The 21,365-nt window shown below is 35.5% G+C and overlaps 1 protein-coding gene across 4 annotated transcripts in view; it reads left to right on the top strand.

Moving 5' to 3' along the window:
* The window catches only part of PNPLA4 (patatin like domain 4, phospholipase and triacylglycerol lipase), a 95,712-nt gene that overhangs the window by 51,414 nt on the left and 22,933 nt on the right, over positions 1-21,365 (top strand). The window contains exons 7-8 of one of the 4 annotated variants that reach the window (XM_073013889.1): positions 17,448-17,494; positions 20,230-20,923. In XM_073013889.1, the coding sequence (XP_072869990.1) occupies positions 17,448-17,494; positions 20,230-20,233 (51 nt within the window). In that variant the 3' untranslated portion in view covers positions 20,234-20,923. Of the gene's footprint in view, positions 1-8,516; positions 10,817-17,447; positions 18,444-20,229; positions 20,924-21,365 lie in introns of those variants that run through there. The other 3 variants (XM_073013888.1, XM_037986315.2, XM_037986317.2) reach the window with 3 other exon arrangements.

A 21,365-nucleotide genomic window follows, 5' to 3' on the forward strand; every position in this document is an offset into this window, starting at 1 on the left:
CATGCCATTGCACTCCAGCCTGGGTAACAGTGAGACTCCCTCTCAAAATAAATGCATAAATTAATTAATTAAAAAACAGAAGCCACATTTTAAATTTTGTAATTTAATACAGTCAACATTAAGTTCAAATCAGTAGTGTCTGTAAGATTTAAAATTGTGTGTTTCTTTTTTTCTCAAAAGGTGTCTATCTTTAAGTTTTTTTTTTTTTTGTTTTTTTTTTTTTTTTTTTTTTTTTTTACCATATACAATGATCCTGGTTTCCTTTCACAAAATGCCTTCTTGAAGAAGAGATGTGACTCTCAAAACTTCATAGGGATGATCACTGCCATTATTTAATTGAAGATGGACCAATTCCAAGATGCTATTTTTTTCAGAAACACTCTTAAGAATCTGTCTTTGTGACATTTGAAAGTGGGAGAAAGTCTTAGAAGCTTGCAGGGTCTCTGCTGTGTTGGAATCTGGCTTTCCATTGTCAGTTGCAGTGTCATTTGTATAGCTAAATGAGCAAATTATCAGAGCAGATGCATCAAGGGAAATGTTGCTTTCTGGAGTGTACTGCCAAACATAAATTTCAGATTCATTACTGTCTGCAAAATAGAACTGAATATACTAAGTCTTGATGATGTAGACTGCGATTGAATTATATTAAATTGCCAATAAAATTGTGAAAGTTCCCTAGCACTCTAGACAATATTTTATCACTTGTAGGATCTTCTCGAAGGCTATCCTAACTGTGTTTATCCTTCCTCAATGGCAACCACCTGCCAAGCTCTGCATTTAGATCGTCTTTGTCTTCATAAGCAGCTTTCTCTCTTTTTTACTTTTTAATGGACAAGTCTGAAACTAGTGCTGTGTCTCAAAAAGAAGCAACTAATTATAGTGCTGTATATTCATAACTTTTTTATGTTCTGTTCTATCCTTTTTATATCTTTAATTACATTTAAGTGTTTTAGGAATCTGTTCTGTATCGTAATCAAACATCATCTCGCCTCGTGTGTCTATTCCTCTTTTACATCTAGATTTCTAAAATGACTATGCTATTTTTATGTCTTTATCTCCATCCTCTCTAGTTTTCCTATATGAAGAGATATGTTTCAATGGTTTGTCTGCCAGTTGCTACAAACAGGCCGGTCATATGGGTTACCCAATTAATCACATTTATTCTCCCATAGAAAATAAGAGAGGGAGCAGTCACAAGAGCCCAGACAAACCAAATCCTAATCTCAGCCACTTACAAGTCACTTAACCTCTTGAACTCAAATGTATTTATCAGCCAAATGAGTACAAAACTTACTTGAAGTTGCTAAGAGGATTGCCTACACAGGGAATGATGGCGGCATGGCAAATGTCTGTTTCCTTTCCCACAAAAATATTGGATTCAGGCTCTTCTCCCAAGCAGATACACCAACCACAACAGACCTAGTTTCCTTTATCCATGACCTGTAATCCTATCGGTGCCTCTGTAGATTTGTCAAGAAAAATGCCATGTGGACATGTGGAGACCAAAACACCAATCAATCTCTATTTCAGAACTTGATTAGCCGTATAGATATTACTCTTGAAGTCACCTTGGCATAAGAACCATAGGAGAAGAACTGAATTGAAAAATAGGTTTAAAATTCTTTCAAATATAAGATGATTCATAATAGCAGAGGTTTCTATGAGCCTGCAAAACTCTAATGCTTTTGTTTGTTTGAAAAAATATATGTATATATATATGTATGCATTTACAAGTGGTATGAGAGATGAGGGATTATCACAGAGAGAAAGCATACCTCTGTATATAAGCATATATTCTTATAAAAGCAAGAAACATCTTCAAATGTTGCTTCAGGAGGTAGATGGAGCTGCTGGCAAACTAGTCAAACTCACTCAGCATAAATACAGGAAACATTTCAAGAAGTAAAAGAGCAACTTTACTTAGGTAAAAAGTTTCTGACGAAAGTCAGAGAAACCGAACGCACATTTTTCCTTAAATTTTTTGAAAATTTTGCAAGTGGAGATTTCACATAATCCATTAATGTCTTGTATTACCTTTAGGTGGGTGTTAGCAATACACATTGGGAAATGTCCCTGCTTAATCATGATTTTTGCTTTTGTCCTCCAGCCCTGTAGAATTGTACCAATTTGCATACTATCCTACACCATGTGTCAAAAGAGGCGAAGAAAATACCACGGCTTGTATTACCTGACAAGGCCGCTGTTTTGAAGCTCAGTGGCATTGCTGCCAACAGGGACTTTTCCTATAATGTAATGGAATGAATCAATAGATTTGTTGGTGTCATTTGTCAAAACTTCAGGTCTAAATAATAATATTCCATAATATAATAAAGACAGCATGCCAATAGGAAATAAGCATGGGGATTTATAATATTTAAAAATTACATAAATAGTTTTGACAGGAACTAATGTTTTAAAACAGCAGGCAGGTTGTGTACCCATGTATATGTAAACCCACAGAAGGGAGTGCTTTGCAAAGCACTGCATAAAATAATAAAATTATTGATTAAATGAGAAAACTCAATGATGCCTAAAGAAAGTCATTACCAAGGAGTCTTTCTGCGAACTTCAGACATGTGTTTCATTTCATTACCACTAACGAAAGAAAATAATGAAATACGATACAAAATAATTAAGCTTTTTACCTTTTATTTCTATCTAGATAGGAAATAAATTTAAGCCAGCAATGACAATAAGCAATGAGTAGAACTCAAAGCTTTTCAAATTATTCTAAAATCTTGAGCTTGCAAATTGGTATAGTAAGTTTCTTTTTAAAAATTGGACTATCTCAGCTGTGTGCTGTGGGTTTCAAAGAAGTTCCAATACAGCTGCATTGTACAAATGATGATTCCACCCTGAAAGAATTATTCTTTTTACTTGACCACATTCATTACTAGGTTGCTGTGTGGATTCTAAAAATATGAATATTAACACGTACCTATGTGACAAGTGAAATACATAAATGGATACAACCAAATAAGACATGCTGTGATACAATGATCTCTAAGCTTGAAGCGCATCAGATAGTAAAATGGAAACCATGATTTGATCAGACATTGAAAGCACTTTGAATATAAAGTAAATATCAGTATTTCAACCAAGGAATGTGCATGCCAGTATGTTTTCTCTTTGTCTAGTTTTCTCTCTTTTTAAAATTTGAACTGGATTATCTCATCAACTTCCTGTCAAAAGTAATATACATTGAATGATAACAACTGCATTTAGTGTTTTGGTTGATATTTTAATTGTTTTAATCACCTTAGGAAAGGTTACTAAGAAGTCTTTCTATTTTTTTTTTTTAACAATCCGAAATTGGTTTTAAGTAGTTTGACTTAGTTTCATCTTTATAGAAATCATATAAAAATGAGTGTTTCAAGTCTTTGCCTAATTCATATGACTAAAGGAAGTTAAGAATAAGACAAAACAAAACAAAAACCTCTAAAATGGAACAAAGTTTGATTTGCTCAAACATTTGATATTAAAATATGTCAAGGACAAAACTTGAAAGCACTCGTCAATTAAGATAAAATGTCAATGGAGCTATTCCCGTCATGAATATTTATGAAGTGAATGATAAAGCATCCACATGTATCTGAAATGCACTCACAACATGTTTTTTGAAGTCCAAAGATACTAAATTGTTTGACATACTTTTTCTGTCATTGACAGAACAAGTCAGCAGAAACTGACAGAACAAGTCAGCAGAAACAAATAAAAATGTGGAGAATTTGAGCAATATGACCAATAATGTTGGTTAATAGATGCAAAGTAATTAAAGTGCTCTTTCTGTTTTAGCAAGTATATACATGTTGCTTCATCAAAAGGATCATGTTAGGCAATAAATAATTTATACTAAACTTTAATAATAATAATTTTGAAAATACTCTTTCACCTAAACACGTGGAAATAGACACACAGGCAAAATTTGATAACATTTGGTAGCAATGATTTTACTGTCCCCACAAGAGCAGCAGCAAACTCTGACAATTGGGAAATTAGCCCCGCTTACCCAAATAGGAGGATGTTAAGTACCCTCAGAGAGGAAGCCCAGAACCTATTAAAATTTGCTCCCTCTCCTTCTTTCCTATCATACTATAGTACCCTCAGCCATTTTCTTCAAAAACTCTTATCTGAAGTATCTTTTTAAATTGTTTAGAGTAGTTTTAAGTTCACAGCAAAGTTGCACAGAAAATAGACTTCCCTATACCTTCTGCCCTGGCACATGCACAGCCACCCGAACATTGAAACATTATTATCCAAAGCCCACACTTTAGATTAGGGTTCACTCTCGGTGTTGTACATTCTATGAGTCTTGACAAATGCATAATGTTGAAAGACTATCTTTTCTCCATTGCATTGCCTTTGCTACTTTGTCAAAGAACATTTGGCTGTGTCTATGGGGGTCAATTTCTAAGCTCTCTGTACTGTTTCCTTCATCGATTTGTCTGTTCTTTTGCTAATATCACACTGTCTTAATTGTAAAGCATCTTTTTATTCATGTATGTATTTAGATTTTTACTATTTCCCCAATCTTATCTACTGTATCTTGTTCAGTGCAGCAACAAATAAATATTTTTAAATAAATAAGTAGGGTTAAAGAGGAAAAGGAAATACCAACTATGTCCATTTAGAAGCATGCTGAAACTGGAGCATGTTGGGCAAACAGGACAGTGGCACTTGGTGGCATTGTGACCAGAAATTACTAAATATTGAAGTGCTCAGAATATGGTTAATATGTATGCAGAGGCAAGTTCATACTCATAAAAGTTTCCTACATTAAACAAATAAACAAAAATACATTCACCATTCTTTCAACTTACTTGGTTACAAATAGGAAAAGAAAACTGGACAAAACTGAAAAGCACAATGAACTAAGTGTAAATAAATGTGGGAATTAATGAGTTAGGAGAAAACCTGAATCTTTGAAAGGAAACCATAAATGGCAAATTAAAATAAATGTGACAGCTGAAGATATAACCTATTTCTCTGCTCCTGACACAAGAAAGCAAAAAATAAACAAGGAAAATGTAAGAAAATCATAAAGATCACTATATATTATAGTGTGTGGCATAAACTCTACTTATTGAATAACTGATTTTTCACAATTTAGTTTATCTAATGCCAAAGTCTCCTAAGGCAAAGTATTGCTTTTGCATCTGCCCAGTTTACCAAATTTGCCAAAAACATGTTTAAGGAAAATTCTTCTTAAATATAGTGAATGAATTTGAATTTATTTTTCTCATTAAGTCTTTCTTAATGAAGGATCTTTATCTCAGCCATACAATATAAAAGTAATTTTAATGATTTTTTTAGAACTAGTAGTGGCAGATGCAGAGAAGAAAAGTCACTGCCATAGGGATTAATTCTCTCCAAGAATCTGTGTTGAAAGGAGCTCCATGGACTTATCCACTTTTCATGGGTATATTCTTCTTCCATATCATTGAAGAATAAATATTTAACCCTAAAGTGTTCAAGTAAATTCACATTAAAACAATAGAATTTTTCATCTATGCAAAAGTGATATTAGAATATCAAGTATTATTTATCATATTAACTATTGTATTTTAGGAGATTTATTTAACCTTTTAAATCCTTTAATCCACCGAAAATACTTCCAAGACATGTAAAAAAAATCATATAAATACACAAAATGCATACTGAGGGATTGAAAAACAATTTGCTTATAATAATAAAGATCAAAACATGGCCACTGACACTAGTGTAAATTTCTTGAGGTGGTAAGTACTTACAGTCACAATCCTCTCATCATCCTTGTGAGGTGGGTGTGATCATCTCTGCTTTCTACAGAAAATATGTGAGAAGAAAGATAATCAGAGTGGATAAAAAATTATCTACATTTAATCTCACAAAGTAGTAGCAGAGTTAGAATTTGAATCCCAATCTCCGTAACTCCATCCCCACTTTCATTACTCTCTATAATGTCAAACTAAGAATAAGTCAAGGATATAATCAAGACTGTCATATGAGACCATTTTAAATACAAATAGACAGGCAGTGTCTGTATATAAATGCATAGAAGCATCTTTACAGAGAGCTATTGAATATATGTAGACTAATTGTCCACCAATAGATGTGTAGACAAAGAAAATGTAGGCTTTATTCAAAATGGAGTACTATTTGGCCATAAAAAAGAATCAGATCTTTTCATTTGCAACAACATGGATGGAACTGGAGGTCATTATGTTAAGTGAAATAAGCCAGGCACAGAAAGATAACTATCACATCTTCTTATTTATTTGTGGGGTCCGAAAATTAAAACAATTGAACTCATGGAGATAGAGAGTAGAAGGAGGGTTGCCAGAGGCTGAGAAGGGTAGTTGGGGGGGGAGGTAGGGGAAGATGGGGATGGTTAATGAGTACCAAAAAAATAGAAAAAATGAATAAGACCTAGTATTTGACAGAACAACACAGTGACTATAGTCAATAATAATTTAATTGTGCATTTTAAAATAACTAAAATAATATAATTGGATTGTTTGTAACACAAAGGATAAATGCCTGAGGGGATGGATACCTAATTTTCCATAATGTGATTATGATGCATTGCATGCCTATACCAAAATATCTAATGCACCCATAAATATATACATCTACTATGTATCTACAAAGATTTAAAACAAATTTTTAAAAAGACAGTAATAAATATAATTAACATTTTAAAATATGCCTAGGTTGTCTCTGATGACTAGTTTTCCCTTTTCCTACAGATCAGTCTAATTTGTCTATAATAAATTTTAGTTTTATATATGTTTGTATTTCATAAAAAGAGAAAACTGAAATACATAAGACCAGAAAATTAGTCTTTAAATCAATGAGCAAGACAGTCAAAACTCTATAAAATATGACAAAAAGGCAGAAAAAAAGAAAATTTAAAAATTAGACATGACAAATTGAATAGGACAGAGAAAAGGTATTAAACGATTTTAAGGCAACACTATTTACAAATCCCTAAGACAAACTGGAAAATTTTAGAGAAATATCATTAGAAAATATAAATTATCTAAATTAAATGAAGAATTAAAGTTAGAAATGTGTATAAATCAACAAAGGAAAAAATGGAAAGGCAAAACAAAAAAAAAAGGAAATGATATTCAAGACTCTGGGGTCATACAGATTTGCTAATGAGTGTATTCTAGCTTAAATAAAAATTCAGTCTGTGTTATGCCTTGCCTGTGCACACACTCATACACAGTGGGAACCCATTGTATTGTCAGACACTTGATCTGATGAATACAGAGGGGAAAGGCATAGTACATTTCGGTGCATTTAACTCTTGCACACTTGCTTTTAACTCTTTTCCAGAAAGCTAAAATGTAGAACAGATACAAAGGGAGCTGTTCTAGATGGAAAGGAGAATTGTGGGTGGGAGAGAAGGCGAGACAGCAAGTGGAACATCACCTGCTGTTCTCAGTCGTTTGACAGAACCTCAACCCTCATTAAATCCACTTCATTGCCTCTTCCACACCTGCACCTGAACAGCCATATATAGCTGAAGAAAACTCACAGCCTAGCAGACTGGTCTCTTTAAAGACAGGATCATTATCCTCAAGGGGGCTTTCCCGAGTTTATTTACTTGTTTAAATAACCAGAGCATTCAGTCATCAAAATTGATTTCATGCTAAAATCACCTAGGTAGTTTTAAAACCTACTGATGCTGGGGTCTCAATCCCCAAAATATTGTTATGAAATTGGTCGTGGGTGTGACCTGGGCATGCAGATTTTTAGAATAGTCTTGATTCATTCCAGTGTGCAAATTTGAGAAAAGCTGGCTTTGAAATCACTTGGAGATCTTAATAAAGTGCAGATTCTGGTTTGTATGTTGTGGGGCGATTCTTCATTTCTAACAAGCTCCCAAGTCACGCTGATGCTGCTGGTCTATAGACCACATTCTGAATAGCACAGACCTAGAGTCTTATTTCTCACCTGTTTCTGTGTCCTCAGAAATGTCCAATAGTGCAATACCTTCTTTCTCCTGTCCTCACTTTCCATGCATGACCTTGCTTCCCATTTTACTAGGAAAATCCAAACCATCAGTAGGGAGATTACACAAGCTCTGACCTCAGCTCTACCCACCTACATGCCATCATGCCCACACATTCTTCCCTTCACTCTTGTGATTTCAAACCATCTTTGTTCCTGTCTATTGAAAGCACCCCACATTCACACCAGAGTGGACCTCTCTATCCCTTTGACAAGTCTCCCTCTCTCTGTCATTATCAGCTCGTCACCAAGGACTAGATCACTACATTCAGAAGCAGGCCAGACAGAACTCTACAATACTAACAGGAAGAAAGGAAGGCAGACAGGCAGGAAGAGAGGGAGGAAGGGAGAGAGGAAGGGGGCAGGAGGGGAGGAGGGAGGGGGGGGAGGTAGGGAGGGAGAGATGGAGGGATGGAGGAAGGAGGGGAGGGAAGGGGAGGGGAGGGGAGGAAAGGGAAGGGAAGGGAAGGGAAGGGATTGTCTCTTTCTTATCCTAATTTCTTCTTCTAAACCAGGTTTTCTTCACAACTGACCAGTGAACATGCTGTTTTTCTCAATCACCAATGATCTTCACATTGCCGCATGCAATGCCAACCTCAAACCTCAGCTGACTGAACCTACAGCCTCATTTATTTGACAGAGTCATCATCACTTTTCTTACCTTAGGAAACTTTCTTGGTGTGGATGCCTCACACTCCTGGTCTTTTCCTTCTACCTCCCCTGCTGTTTCTTCCTAGCCTCCTTTATTGATTTATCCTTATCTACACAACCTTTAAACATGATTGTGGTACATGTTTACCACATGTAACGTTTGAATGTTTCAATTTTCATATCTATACGCACTCCCATCCTGGTCTTATGTAGACTAATTACTTGAAATCCTATTTGTCTGCTGATAACAAAATTTTTATCTCCAATTTATACTTCTCATTTGAACTCTAATTTTGTGCATCCAACTCTTCCTTAATAGTTCTACACAAATGCTAATATTCACCTCAATCTAACATGTCAAAACCAGAAGTCATCACCACAACCAAAAATTAAAACAAAACAAAACAAAAATGGAAAAAGAAGAAAGTAAAAATCCCTTCTTCCCTTGCAGTATTTTCCATGTTAATTATTGTCAATTACTCAACTGAAGACTCAGGTATTATTTTTGAGCTCTTTCTGTCCTTCCCAACCTACATCTGATCTTTCAGGAAATCTTATACAGTCTGTCTTCCAAGTACAAGCAGAATCTGACCACTTCTTCCCACTTTCTCTCCTACCTTCTCTAAACCATTTCCATTGTACCCTGGAGGCATAGCATTCACATTTTAACTGGATTCCTGATTCCAATGTTTTCCCTTGTAGACTACTATTAACACATAGGCAGAGAGACACTGTTCTATGATAGAATGGATCATGCCAGCTTCGGCTCCAGCTTTCCAGGAATTCCCCATTTCCCTGGCAGTAAACATCAGTGTCCTTAGAAAGATCTGCAAGGCCCCACATGACTTCCCTCCCACCACTTTATTACTCTTTCTCCCTTTATCATTCTAATCCGGCCAAAATAAGCTTCTTGCTGATCCTTGAACACTCCAATTGCCCTTCCAAGGCATAGGCAATACCTGCTTCCACTTCCTCTTCCCAGAATACTCTTCCCCCAGGCAACCAAGTGGCTGACTGTTTCACCATCATCAAGGTTGTGTGAAAAATGAACTTTTCAATGGCTCAGTCAAGTAGTCAGTAATACCCTTCCCCAAGTATTTCTCAATACTTGGAATTTACATTAAGAAAACAAAAAGTTAATGACAATATCAGGTACTTTTTTAAAAAATGGAGAGATCCATTTTATGAGTTATTACAATGAACTTTTTTAAAGTAGTGCTTCTCAAACTGAATTTTGCATGTAAAAACACCCGGGGATCTTGTTAAAAAATGCAGATTCATATTCAGTAGGCCTGGAGAGTCGGCTGAGGATTTTTGTTCCTAACAGGTGCCCAGGTGATATCCATGATGCAGCTGGTCTTTTTGCCACAATTTGAGTAGAGGGTCCTCAGAGGATTTTTAAGAACTTTTAGTAATATACAGAAATACCAAAAGTAAAAAGAAGAAAAAGAAATCATCTGTGTTTTACCTACTCATAAATTGTTATATGTCTTGGTCAGTACAGGCTGCTATAACAAGTCACAGACAGAGTGGCTTAAATAATGAATTATTTTTCCTCACAATTCTGGAGATTGGGAAGTCCAAGACTGAGATGCCAGCACACTTAGGATCTGATGAAAAGAACCCACTTCCTGGTTTGTAGATGGATGTCTTCTCTATTTATCCTCACATGTTGGAAAGAAGGAAAAGAAGAAGGAAGCTATTTTGTGTCTCTTATAAGGGCACTAATCCCATCCTGGGGGCAGCACCCTTATGATCTCATCACCTCCCAAAGGCCCCACCTCCAAATACCAGCCACTGGGGGTTAGAGACTTATGTATGATTTTATGGGGATATAAAATACGGTTTATAACAAATTATAGCATGTTTAGTATCACTGGGTTTTCTTCATCTATAGAGATTGCACATTCCTTTAGTGCATTTATTCATTAAAATAAGTGTCAAGGATATACCATGCAACATACAAGTAGTGTATTGGATGCTGAGCATACAAAAGTAAGGAGAGGATTGGCACAGTAGCTTATGCCTGTAATCCCAGAGCTTTGGGAGGCTGAGGCAGGAGGATCACTTAAGGCCCAGAGTGTGAGATCAGCATAGGAAACATGGTGAGACCCTCATCTCTACAAAAATTTTAAAATATTAGCTGAGTGTGGTGGCATGCACCTGTAGTTCCAGCTACTTGGGAGGGTGAGGTGGGAGGATTGCTTGAATCCAAGAGTTCAAGGCTGCACTGAACTATAATCATACTACCGCACTCCAGCCTGGGTGACAGAGAAACACCTTGTCTCTAAAACATAAAAAATAAAACAAGTGAAGACTCGGCCCTTCTGGTCAGAGATTTCACAGAAATATTGGACTGTCTGTCTTTCCTTTCATCTTTTCTGAAGACAGACAGGTAACAATTGAGCATTTGAGGACAGACAGAAGGTAACAATTAAGCATTCAGTGATAAGGTGAAGAGAAGCCAAAATTCCATGTAAACATGTGGACACTGTTTAGAAAATACTGCAACTTAGCATTCCCTTCTGGACACTAACAATCAGAAGTTTAAAAATATCTCACAATTAACTCAAAGAACTTTGCACATACTTTCTCTGTAAAATTCAGGAACAATTTCTATTACTGATATTTCATCTGAATAATATGTAATTATACAGTGTAGACAAATTAAGTGTGAGATATAAAGGTATTTCAAGAGAAGTACTTCAGAAAGTTCATTCTGAGTGAACAAACACATATCTTATAATATTTTGTTTGATTTCCTTTCTAGCAACAATTTTATTCTGCTGAGAGACACAGTTACTGTAAAACTATCTCATAATATTATATTTGTACATAAAGTTGGATGTTTTGCAAATTGATAATGAGCTAATTCACTTCTGTGGTTCATAAAAATGTAGTATTTCAACAATAGTTTGAATTGTTGTAGGTTAGTTTTTGATATTTGTTTTGGGACGCTGCATTCAGTTGCTCCTGGCAGATTTTACATGCAGAAGAGGAAGAATGACTTACACTTACACTGCACCTCTGCTGGTCATTCCTCCACTGACTTACTCACAACATGTTCATTGCCTGCACTTCTGCTGGGAGCCAGCTAGTGTGCTAGTCCAGCCCAAAGGATGTAAAGAGGAATAAGACACGGTCTCTACCTTTGAACATCTTGGTTCAGAAAGAATGTCATGTGAATAAATAAGTATTCTTTCTCAGGAGAAAGGAGAAAGAATGGAAATAAAGTATTGTGGGCAGAGGAAGGTAATAGGGAAATTGACTGCCTCATCTGAAAGGAACCTTAGTTTTAATTGGTCTTGAAGAATTAAAAACTTAAAACAACCTTATTCCAAGTTTTTTATTCTACTGGGGGCAGGTGAAGGAATTTGATATTAAAAGGTGCAGAGCATTAAAAAAATTGGGGGCAGTTTCATCTTGGCCAAGGTGAAGGAAACAGTAGAAGATGGTTGAATGAAATCTGAGAAAGAATAGGCCAGATTTTGACACTTTTCTCCACAGAGGAGAAGTTTAGCTAGAAAGAAAGGACACAGCTTTGCCCAATGATACCAAAACTTAGAGGATGAAAAATAGTTAAAGATTATGCAAATTAAACTGACATTTGCATGTAACAATGCGTGTATTCCTTTAGCAATATAGGGGAAAAAATCTCAGGGCATTCTCAACCTTTAATTTTGTAAAAATGTTTAATTTCAATATAACTGAAGTTATATATATATATATTTATATATGTAATTTATTTATGTATGCATATTTTAATGAAATTGTCCTTATTGGGCTACAATAAAAACCAGTAGTTCTTTCCATCACTCTTCTCCATTTCTGGCATTGCAAATACATGCATTTTTAACTATTTTAGTTGTTTTCTCAAGATATTTACTTCCTTTTTTTAAATAGCAAGCTTATGTTTTTGTTTGTTGTTTTTTTTTTTTGGATTTAGATATTATCCACCTATTACTTATTGATTTATCTCTCTTATCACTTCCACTACCATTTTACTTCTTTCACTTCCTCTCCACCTATAATGAACACAGGAATTGGCTAAATCAAGTATACTTTGTTTATGTTATTAACACTATATTTCATTTATTCACAGTCAAACCATATGATGAACAATGATTGTATTCCCTTCTAATACATCTCTTTGGTTTTCCTTGGAGTTAGTAATTGCCTTTTGTTTACTTGTCTAATTTTTATGTAACTTTTCTTGAATTGTCTCTGACTCTCCCACAGAAATATATGCCTGTTTTCAAAATAACCAGAAACATCTGTATGTTCTTGAACCACTGAACTCATTCCCTCTGAACATGCTGCATAGCTTTGATATTGGAATTTCTTATCTCCATTGCTCCTGTAATTTATTTAGTTTCTCTCTTGTGTTGCCACTACTACTTCTTTACTCTCAGTCCTTTTCTGTTTTGGTAAATCACTCCCTTTAGTAATTTCCTCAGAAAAGATGATACATTTTTCAGACTTTAAATATGTGAGGATATTTGTATTGTATGCTCACATTTGATTGGTGACTTTACCTGGCATTGTATAATGTTCTAGGTGGAGAATAACTTTCACATAGTTTTTTGAAGGAATTGCTTTATTGACTCCCACCCTCAAGCATTTTATTGCAAAATTCTATATCAACATTATTGATTTTTTTCCAAAGTAAACGTTCTTAACCTTGCAAGTCTGAATTAGGTTAAATTCTTTATACACAATCATTAATTGGTTTTTTTTCCTCTTGTTCACCAACTGCTGACAGCCAGAATTCCTCTCTCAAGAAATTGACCAACCCAAAGTAAAAAAAAAAATCAGATGCTGAGAGTGATGGTCACCCAGTGAAATAGCAAGGTCTCTTGTGAGTTATTGTACTGTAAAGGTCACCATTAGAAAACAAGAGCTACCAATTGACATTTTAGTGTCACTCTCAACATGGATTGAGCAGTCCAGAAAGACCAAATAGTTGACATAGGTTTTAACATGATATATAGACTAAGGCAAACAAAAAAGAGATTAAAAAAAGAGACTCAGAGGAAAGAGGAAAGCTATCCTTAAAGGAGTATATCTCTACTATTTCTTCTTTTTTTCTTCTGATGTTAGATGCTTAGTGCATTAATTTTGAGCCTTCCATCTTTACAAACAAATATGACAAAGATAGTGAATGTTATGGCATAAAATATTAAAGTATAAAATATATGTTTAGGGACAAAGGTAAGGAACGTCTTCTAAAATAAAATCAGCATAGAGCTTAGACATATTGGACTATTGAATGAGCCTCACTCTGAAATCTTGCCCAGTGTTAAATGCTACTAATAATTTCACACAGCCAAAGCAAAGTCTGGGACCATCCACACTCCTCCTTGAATCCTTTCTTCTTTTGTTAGGACACGTTCTGACCCTGGGTTTCAACTATGGGTTCTCTAAGCAGTGCTTGTGGGAGCACCCCTTATGCAGAAGGGAGATGCTTCTTTCATGAGACATTTCCAAGTAGGCTCAATTACACAGCTTATGTAACATTTTTCAGAAATCCATGTCCCTAAGTCTATAAACAATACTAACCAGACCAGTTACAACAGTCTGCTAAAAGTGGATCGTAAAAACTTTGTAATGGTATCTCCCACTAGGAGATAAAATTAGAGTGTTTTCCAAGAGGTCTGACATTTGCAAGCTTACAGGTAAATTGCCCAAGTCATCTTTCTTTCTTTTCCTTGGCGTCCCCAGTAAACAAGAAAAAGAATTCCTAAACTGCTGTTAGCCCTTTTTTTACCAAAGGTTTTAAGATTTTGGCACTAAGGTATTTTTTTCTCTAAACTATATTTTATTTTTTAAAAAAATTAAACAAAAACAAAGTATGAGGAGATATTTTGAGTGTTCATGTAATTTTAGGAAGTTAGGTGAGCTAATATCAACAGTTAAGATATGCACACAAGAAAACAATAATAAAAGTGTGCTGTGAACTGCTTAGCAAGAAATAGGCACTTCTCTAATAGAAAAAATATTTAGAGACTGAGTGGTAGTTCTGAATGAATCCTGTGTCTTCGTTTATCATTATTGTTGAAAAGTCTGGAGATACGGTTCATATTGCCTTTAAATTTCTTCACATTGGTAATAGCATGATTTCTGACTTAGGGTAAGTGTTTTCACTTTAATAATTGTTGCAATTTATTTTGAACTATTACCCTATTCTTAGACAATATTCCCAAAATAGTCCTCATATGTTTCAGATTGTTATACCTGCAGAGAGTTATTTTGTGGCTAAACCAGATGAACCCCCCTGTAACAGTTGTATGCATTGGGAAAAGGTATTCTCAACAAATAGGAACTTTCCCTGCAGTTAAATTGAGTATGGGGCCAAGGAATCACTACCCTTCTGACTGAGGAAATGTATAAATCAATGGTACTCTCTAAATAATATATGAGAGTGGATACTCAATCTGTTTCACATTGAGTTTGCGGGGGAGTAGGTTTGGGTTAGGCAGAGTAGAGATTAATGAGACCATGTGTATTTCCTGCTCTGTGGGTAAATAGCTCAATATTCACCAGAGAAGTCAGTGAAAGAAAACAGTGGACCCTGCGTGTAAGTGTTAGATATTTTGAAACCATGCTCAATGGAAATTAATTAAGTACTCCAATGTCCATGATTAAGTAAGTCTTTTGGGGGAAACTAGAAAACTCACTGAAAAGGAAATGGAAGAAAAATGAAATGAATTCTAAGCAGCAATGACAGAAACAACTGTAGACTATGTTGTGACCAGGGCTTGTGCCAGGTGTGGCCAAAATGCCTCTGTATCCTTTATATATAATAGTTCTCACTTGCTTGTGTCATTCAATCAGTATTTGTCAGGGCTTGTACCTATAAAGAATGATACTTGAGTCCTCAAATAGGAGAGTAAATTAGTCAAGAGAAAGTCCAAGGCTGGTGGGACTGGGGTCTTGGAAGTGAGAACAATGAGGAGAACTAACTGGAGAGATGGTAGAATTATGAGAATATGATGGTGAGCAACGGCAAAGCCATCCCTGTCTTTATTGTGATGGCAGTCATATGGGGAGAAACAGACATATTTTCAAAAGCTACTACAACGTAGTATGATGAGTGTCTGAAGATGTAAGTACATGTGAGTTTACCTGAAAGATCCCTGATATGGTTTGGCTCTGTATTCTTGCCCAAATATCATATTGAATTGTAATTCCCAATGTGAGGAGGGGGGCCTGGTGGAAGATGATTGGATCTTGAGAGTGGATTTCCCCTTGCTGTTCTTATGATAGTGATGAGTTCTTGTAAGATCTGGTTGTTTAAAACTGTGTAACACTTCTGCCTTTGCTCTATCTCTCTCTGTCTCCTCCTCTGCCATGGTAAGACATGCTTGCTTCCCTTCGCCCTCCTCCATGATTGTAAGTTTTATGAGGGCTCCCAGCCATGCTGCCTTTACAGCCTGTGGAATTGTGTGTCAATTAAACCTTTTTTCTTCATAAATAACCAAGTCTCAGGTAGTTCTTCATAGCAGTGTGAGAATGGACTAATACAGTTCCTACATCAATTACAGGTGGAAGTCAAAGTTCATGAAGAAAGTAGCATCTATCAGAAACCAGGAATCTGAAAGGGAGCAGATGAAACGTGGCAGAAATTTTTTTTTTTTTACAAAAAGCTTCTATCTTGGAAAAGATGTGTTTCCTTGAAATAGGAGTTGACATTATATATGTGATAATCCAGAGAGGAGAATAGGGAGAAAATGGATGAATATGCAATAGCAGAACATCCAGACAAAAGAAGAGCACATTCAAAGGCCTTTGCCCTTTAGAGTAAAGACTAGCTTTAATTAAATATGACACTTGGGGTCTCTATAAAATAGACCCTGCAAGACTGTCAGCATCATCTTTTATCACCCACTGCAGCAGACTGAATGTTTATGTCACCAAAATTCCTTTCTTGAAATCCTAACCTCTGGCTGGGTGCAGTGGCTCATGTCTGTAATCCCAACACTTTGGGAGGCCAAGGTGGGTGGATCTCTTGAGCTCTGGAGTTCAAGACCAGCCTGGGCAACATGGTGAAACTCTGCCTCTACTACAAATACAAAAATTACCCAGGCGAGGTGGCGCGTGCCTGCAGTCCCAGCTACTTGGGGGGCTGAGGCAGGAAGATCACTTGAGGGAGGTCGAGGCTGCAGTGAGCCATGATCTTGGTACTGCCCTCCAAGCTGGGCAACCGAGAAACCCTGTCTCAAAGAAACAACAGCAACAAAAACAATAAAGACAAGAAAAAGAAAATCCTAACTCCACCAGATGGTATTAGGAGTTGGGGGCTTTGAGAGGTGATTAGGTCATGATGGTAAAGCCTTCATTAATTAGATTAGTGCCCTTATAAAAGGGATCCCAGAGAACTCCCTTGCCCCTTCCACCTTGTGAGGGCATAGCAAGAAGGCGCCATCTCTGTGAACCAGGAAGTTCGTTCAGCAGACACAGAATCTGCCATGCCTTGATCTTGGAGTTCCAGCCTCCAAAACTGTGAGCAATAAATGTCTGCTGTTTATAAGCCACCAAGTTTATGATATTTCATTATAGCAGCCATAACTGACTAATATACTACCTTGCCACCTGGGCATTCAAAGCCATACAGCTACTCTTGACTGTATTTCAGATCAGATAGCAACAGCTTAACAGCTGGTTGGATATGGGCAGTAGGGTAGAGAATTCAGTGGAATTATCAAATGGTAATGGAAGATTGTAAATTGCTACAAGCATTTCGAGGGACAACTCACCTTATGGTCTGCTAAGTGCCTTACAATTATTTTTTCCAGGTATTGTTGTCTCCATCCTACATAAGATGGAACCACAGCTCAGAAAGGTATGGTGATCAACTTGAAGTCACATGTCAGAGCTTGGTTTAGAACTCACATTTACCTAGTTTTGATGCCCTTCTTCCTTCCATTGTATCTAACTCTCAGCAAAGCCAAGATACAAACATAAATTATGCAATGTTACGGTGCCCATTTTGCTTATGTAAAAATGAGATCTTTTTATTATGCAAAGACAAGACACCAGAAACTCATATCCATGATAGAAATGGCTATTTAATATGAACATTGTATTCATCTAAGAAATGACGTTGTGATGGGAAAATGGATTTAGTCATGGTATTTTGATTCCATCATAATAATGCTTTATGTTTTTAAATGTGTTTGTATTTGTGATGGATCGGGACTCAAGTAACCTGTGAGGAAGTTTAGACCAACAATGGGCTTCATATATGTTCCAAATGGGTTTATTTTCTATCCACTTCTAAATCCATATTGGATAAGAAAAACACAAATTCTAAAAAATGAAACTCAATTGGTTAGTTCTCCCAATATAAAGACCGTGATAAATGTATTTGTACTTTTGTAGGATTTACTTCTTCATCTAGGTAAATTAATAAGACCAAATCAAAAGATGTACCAAAAAATGGCACAAAGGAGAAGCCCAGTGAAAACACAGTTGGAAACACAAGAAGAGAATGAATTTAGCCACAAGTTGTCAATTTCTACAGTTAGAATCTGATTAGTCAGTGAAAGTGAAATGCCAAATTAAAAATAATTAACACACTTTACATGAACCGGGACAACAAATTAACCACACCACACATCACATACAACTCAGATTAAATATGTTGTGTCCGTAGACTGGGGAAAGAGTCTAAAAAAAATACAACAAAGTAACAAAGTTTATAATAGTGTTATCTCCAAACCACAAAAGGTTAACTCTAAGAATTTTTATTTTGATAGTAAAGTCCACTAGAAAGGCACATTATTAGATTCAATTTTTATGTCACAATCTTTGAAGTTGTGTCTTAAGATACAATATATTATTCAAAATTGTTTTCAATATATTCATTTCTCTTATTGAATAAGCATATTTGTCTACTGTAAGAAATTGGAAAATAATTTGTTTATATAGAGAGTCAATAGCGAGGCAATATTAGATTCACACACAATAAAAAAACCAATAAAGCAATTATAGAACATCATCTTCATGTTAATTATCTTTAAACATTATAGATGACACAACAATGTGAGTATTGTAGCAGTATCATTACTGCACTGAATAAATTAAAAGTAGAAATGTATGTTAGCTATCATTTTAACATTCATACTTGCTGGTAAATCCACCTGAAAGATATTCACCTTCAGCTTAATTATATATTTATGTGGATTCAGAATTCTTATGAGCGTTAATGTGAACTTTGACACTTTAATAAATGAAAAAGTAGGATGATAGGGTGAGATATTGGATGATATATTCAATTTATTCCTAAAATATATAATACTGCTTGCTGTGACTCTTCCAACTGGAGTAATTGGTTGCAATTAAAATAATGAGATATTCCAAACAGTGATATATGCATTACAAATGTAGAGTGATAAGTAATTTATAATTCCTATATCATTTTTATGCTGATACATTTCTTTCTAATTATAATAATCTTTTGAGCTAATAGGAATATGTTTTGTCATATGGATTATATTCTGGGATAATTACCTTTTTGTGATAGCTAACTTGAAAAACTTTTGACTATACCTAAAATATAGTATAAGTATGTATTTTGGAAACAGAACTTTGGGAAACTGTTCAGAAGTATCTACAAGCTGAATACATGCATGCTCTATGACCCAGTATTTTCATTCCTAGGTAAATATCCAACGTAAGTGGGTACTTGTGTTTACCAAAGACATGTGCAAGAATGGTTATAGTGTCATTGTGTAGTAAATTTAGCTATATACTTTTAAGCTTTGGCCATCTGACCTGCTTGAGTGTGAAGGCAACAATGATGATTTGAAAATTGGATATGGGCACTTAATGGCAGAATTAATATTTAATTATCGTCTGTGATTTAAAACAAGTTAGTTCATATCCTGAATAATATAATAGTTAATACTAGTCCAACATTTACTGACTGCTGTGTGGAAGAATAAATTGATTGCTTCTGTGAATATTTACTCTCAGCACTTGATGTGTATTAACTCCTTTAATACTGAAATCAACTTCATGAAATACGCTCTTTTTAAAGGCCTAGAACATAAAATGTAAAAAGATGACTTATTCAAAGTCAAGTAAATAGTAAGTAATAAGTTGCATGAAAAAAATACATCAGGTAAATGTTAGGAAGACTGACTGGTAGATGGCTTCATTTTGTAGTATCAGGGCTTTATTTATTTATTTATTTATTTTTGAGTAGATATATAAACTGCAATCTAAAAGATGAGAAGAACTCAGACATGTGAAGATACCGGGGAAGATTATTCCAGGCAGAGGGAGCAGCTTCTAAAACAGGCTGTAGGCCTGAGTGTTTAGCCTGAGTGTTTAGGCCTGAGTGTTAGCTTTGAGTGTTTAAGGAACGGAAACATTCAGCTAACAGAACTGAAGCAATCATGATTGAGAGGAGAGTGAGAGGCAATGAGGTTGCAGAAGGGCATAAGCCCTAGTCACATAAGAACTTCTTGGCTAGGTAAGAGTTTCACTTCCATTTTAAAGTATGTTTGGAAGTGCCGGAGAGTTTTGATCAAAGGAATAATATTTTATAACCCAAAGTATGGCGCTTTTCAGCTAATGGTGGCTGGAAGACCACTTAAGAAATTCTTGCAAGAATGAAGATGCAAGATGATGACTGCATGGAATAAGGTGACCCTAGAAGAAATGAAGAAAATTGAACAGATGTGGAATATAATGTAAAACCAGAACTGACAAGAGTTATTAATACAGCCTGTTAATGGATGTAGGATGAGGGAAAGACAGGAATCACGTGTATATACCTGGGTGCACATGCTGTTCACTGAGACACAGACACTGAAGAAAAGAGTTGGAGTTTGTGTGGGATCTAGAACTAATAGCTTTATTTTGGATGTGCTGATTTTGAGTTGCATTGTAGGCATCAAAATGTAGATATGAATTAGGCAGTTAGATTTAGGATTTAGGAATTTAGAGGAGAAGTCAGAGCAGGAGATAAGAATTTGGGGTCATCCTGATACAAACACTATACACAACTATGGGAATAGATAACATTGTCTGCAGAGACAGAAGAGCTGGAGGGAAAACAGGTGTCAGGAATGGGGCCTTGGGAGAGTTCAACATTTGGAAGAGGAGAAGATGACCAAGAAGATAAGAAACATTGACTAAGTGTATGCTATCTTTGGAGATAAGAAAATGTGTTTCCAACAGAAATCGTTTAATATGAGTATTAAAACAAAAATAACAGCTAAATAATTTAAAATGCTTTTTGAAAATTTTCCAAGATTTAACATAATAGCAATCAAAATTATAAAATTAAAATATATACAAGTATATGCTTTGTATACTTGTTTGTGTGTGTGTCAAAGAAAGAAATCTCAGCTATCTGAAATATGTCTGAAAAAAATCTCTGTCGTGCTGCATGAGGAGTTTAACTATCCTCCTGATAGCCAGTGTAAAGAGAGATCTAACAAGAAATATGCTTATTTTCTTGTGCCAACAAAACTAGATCAAAGACAAGGTCTTTTTCAAGTAACACTACTATAGGCTCCACACCTTTCAAGCTCATCTTTCTTTGGTTCAAACCCAAAGTGGCTACCCGATAAAGGATGGTGCATGATTACCTGATTCAGGGATGTTATGTTAATTTAGGTTTCCCAGGTGACCATCTCAAATGAATGCCAATGGAACCTCAACCAGTTGTCAGACCACACAGAGCAGTTGGAACGGCATCT

Source organism: Chlorocebus sabaeus, chromosome X, assembly GCF_047675955.1.
Source record: "Chlorocebus sabaeus isolate Y175 chromosome X, mChlSab1.0.hap1, whole genome shotgun sequence".
Taxonomy (NCBI): Eukaryota; Metazoa; Chordata; class Mammalia; order Primates; family Cercopithecidae; genus Chlorocebus; species Chlorocebus sabaeus.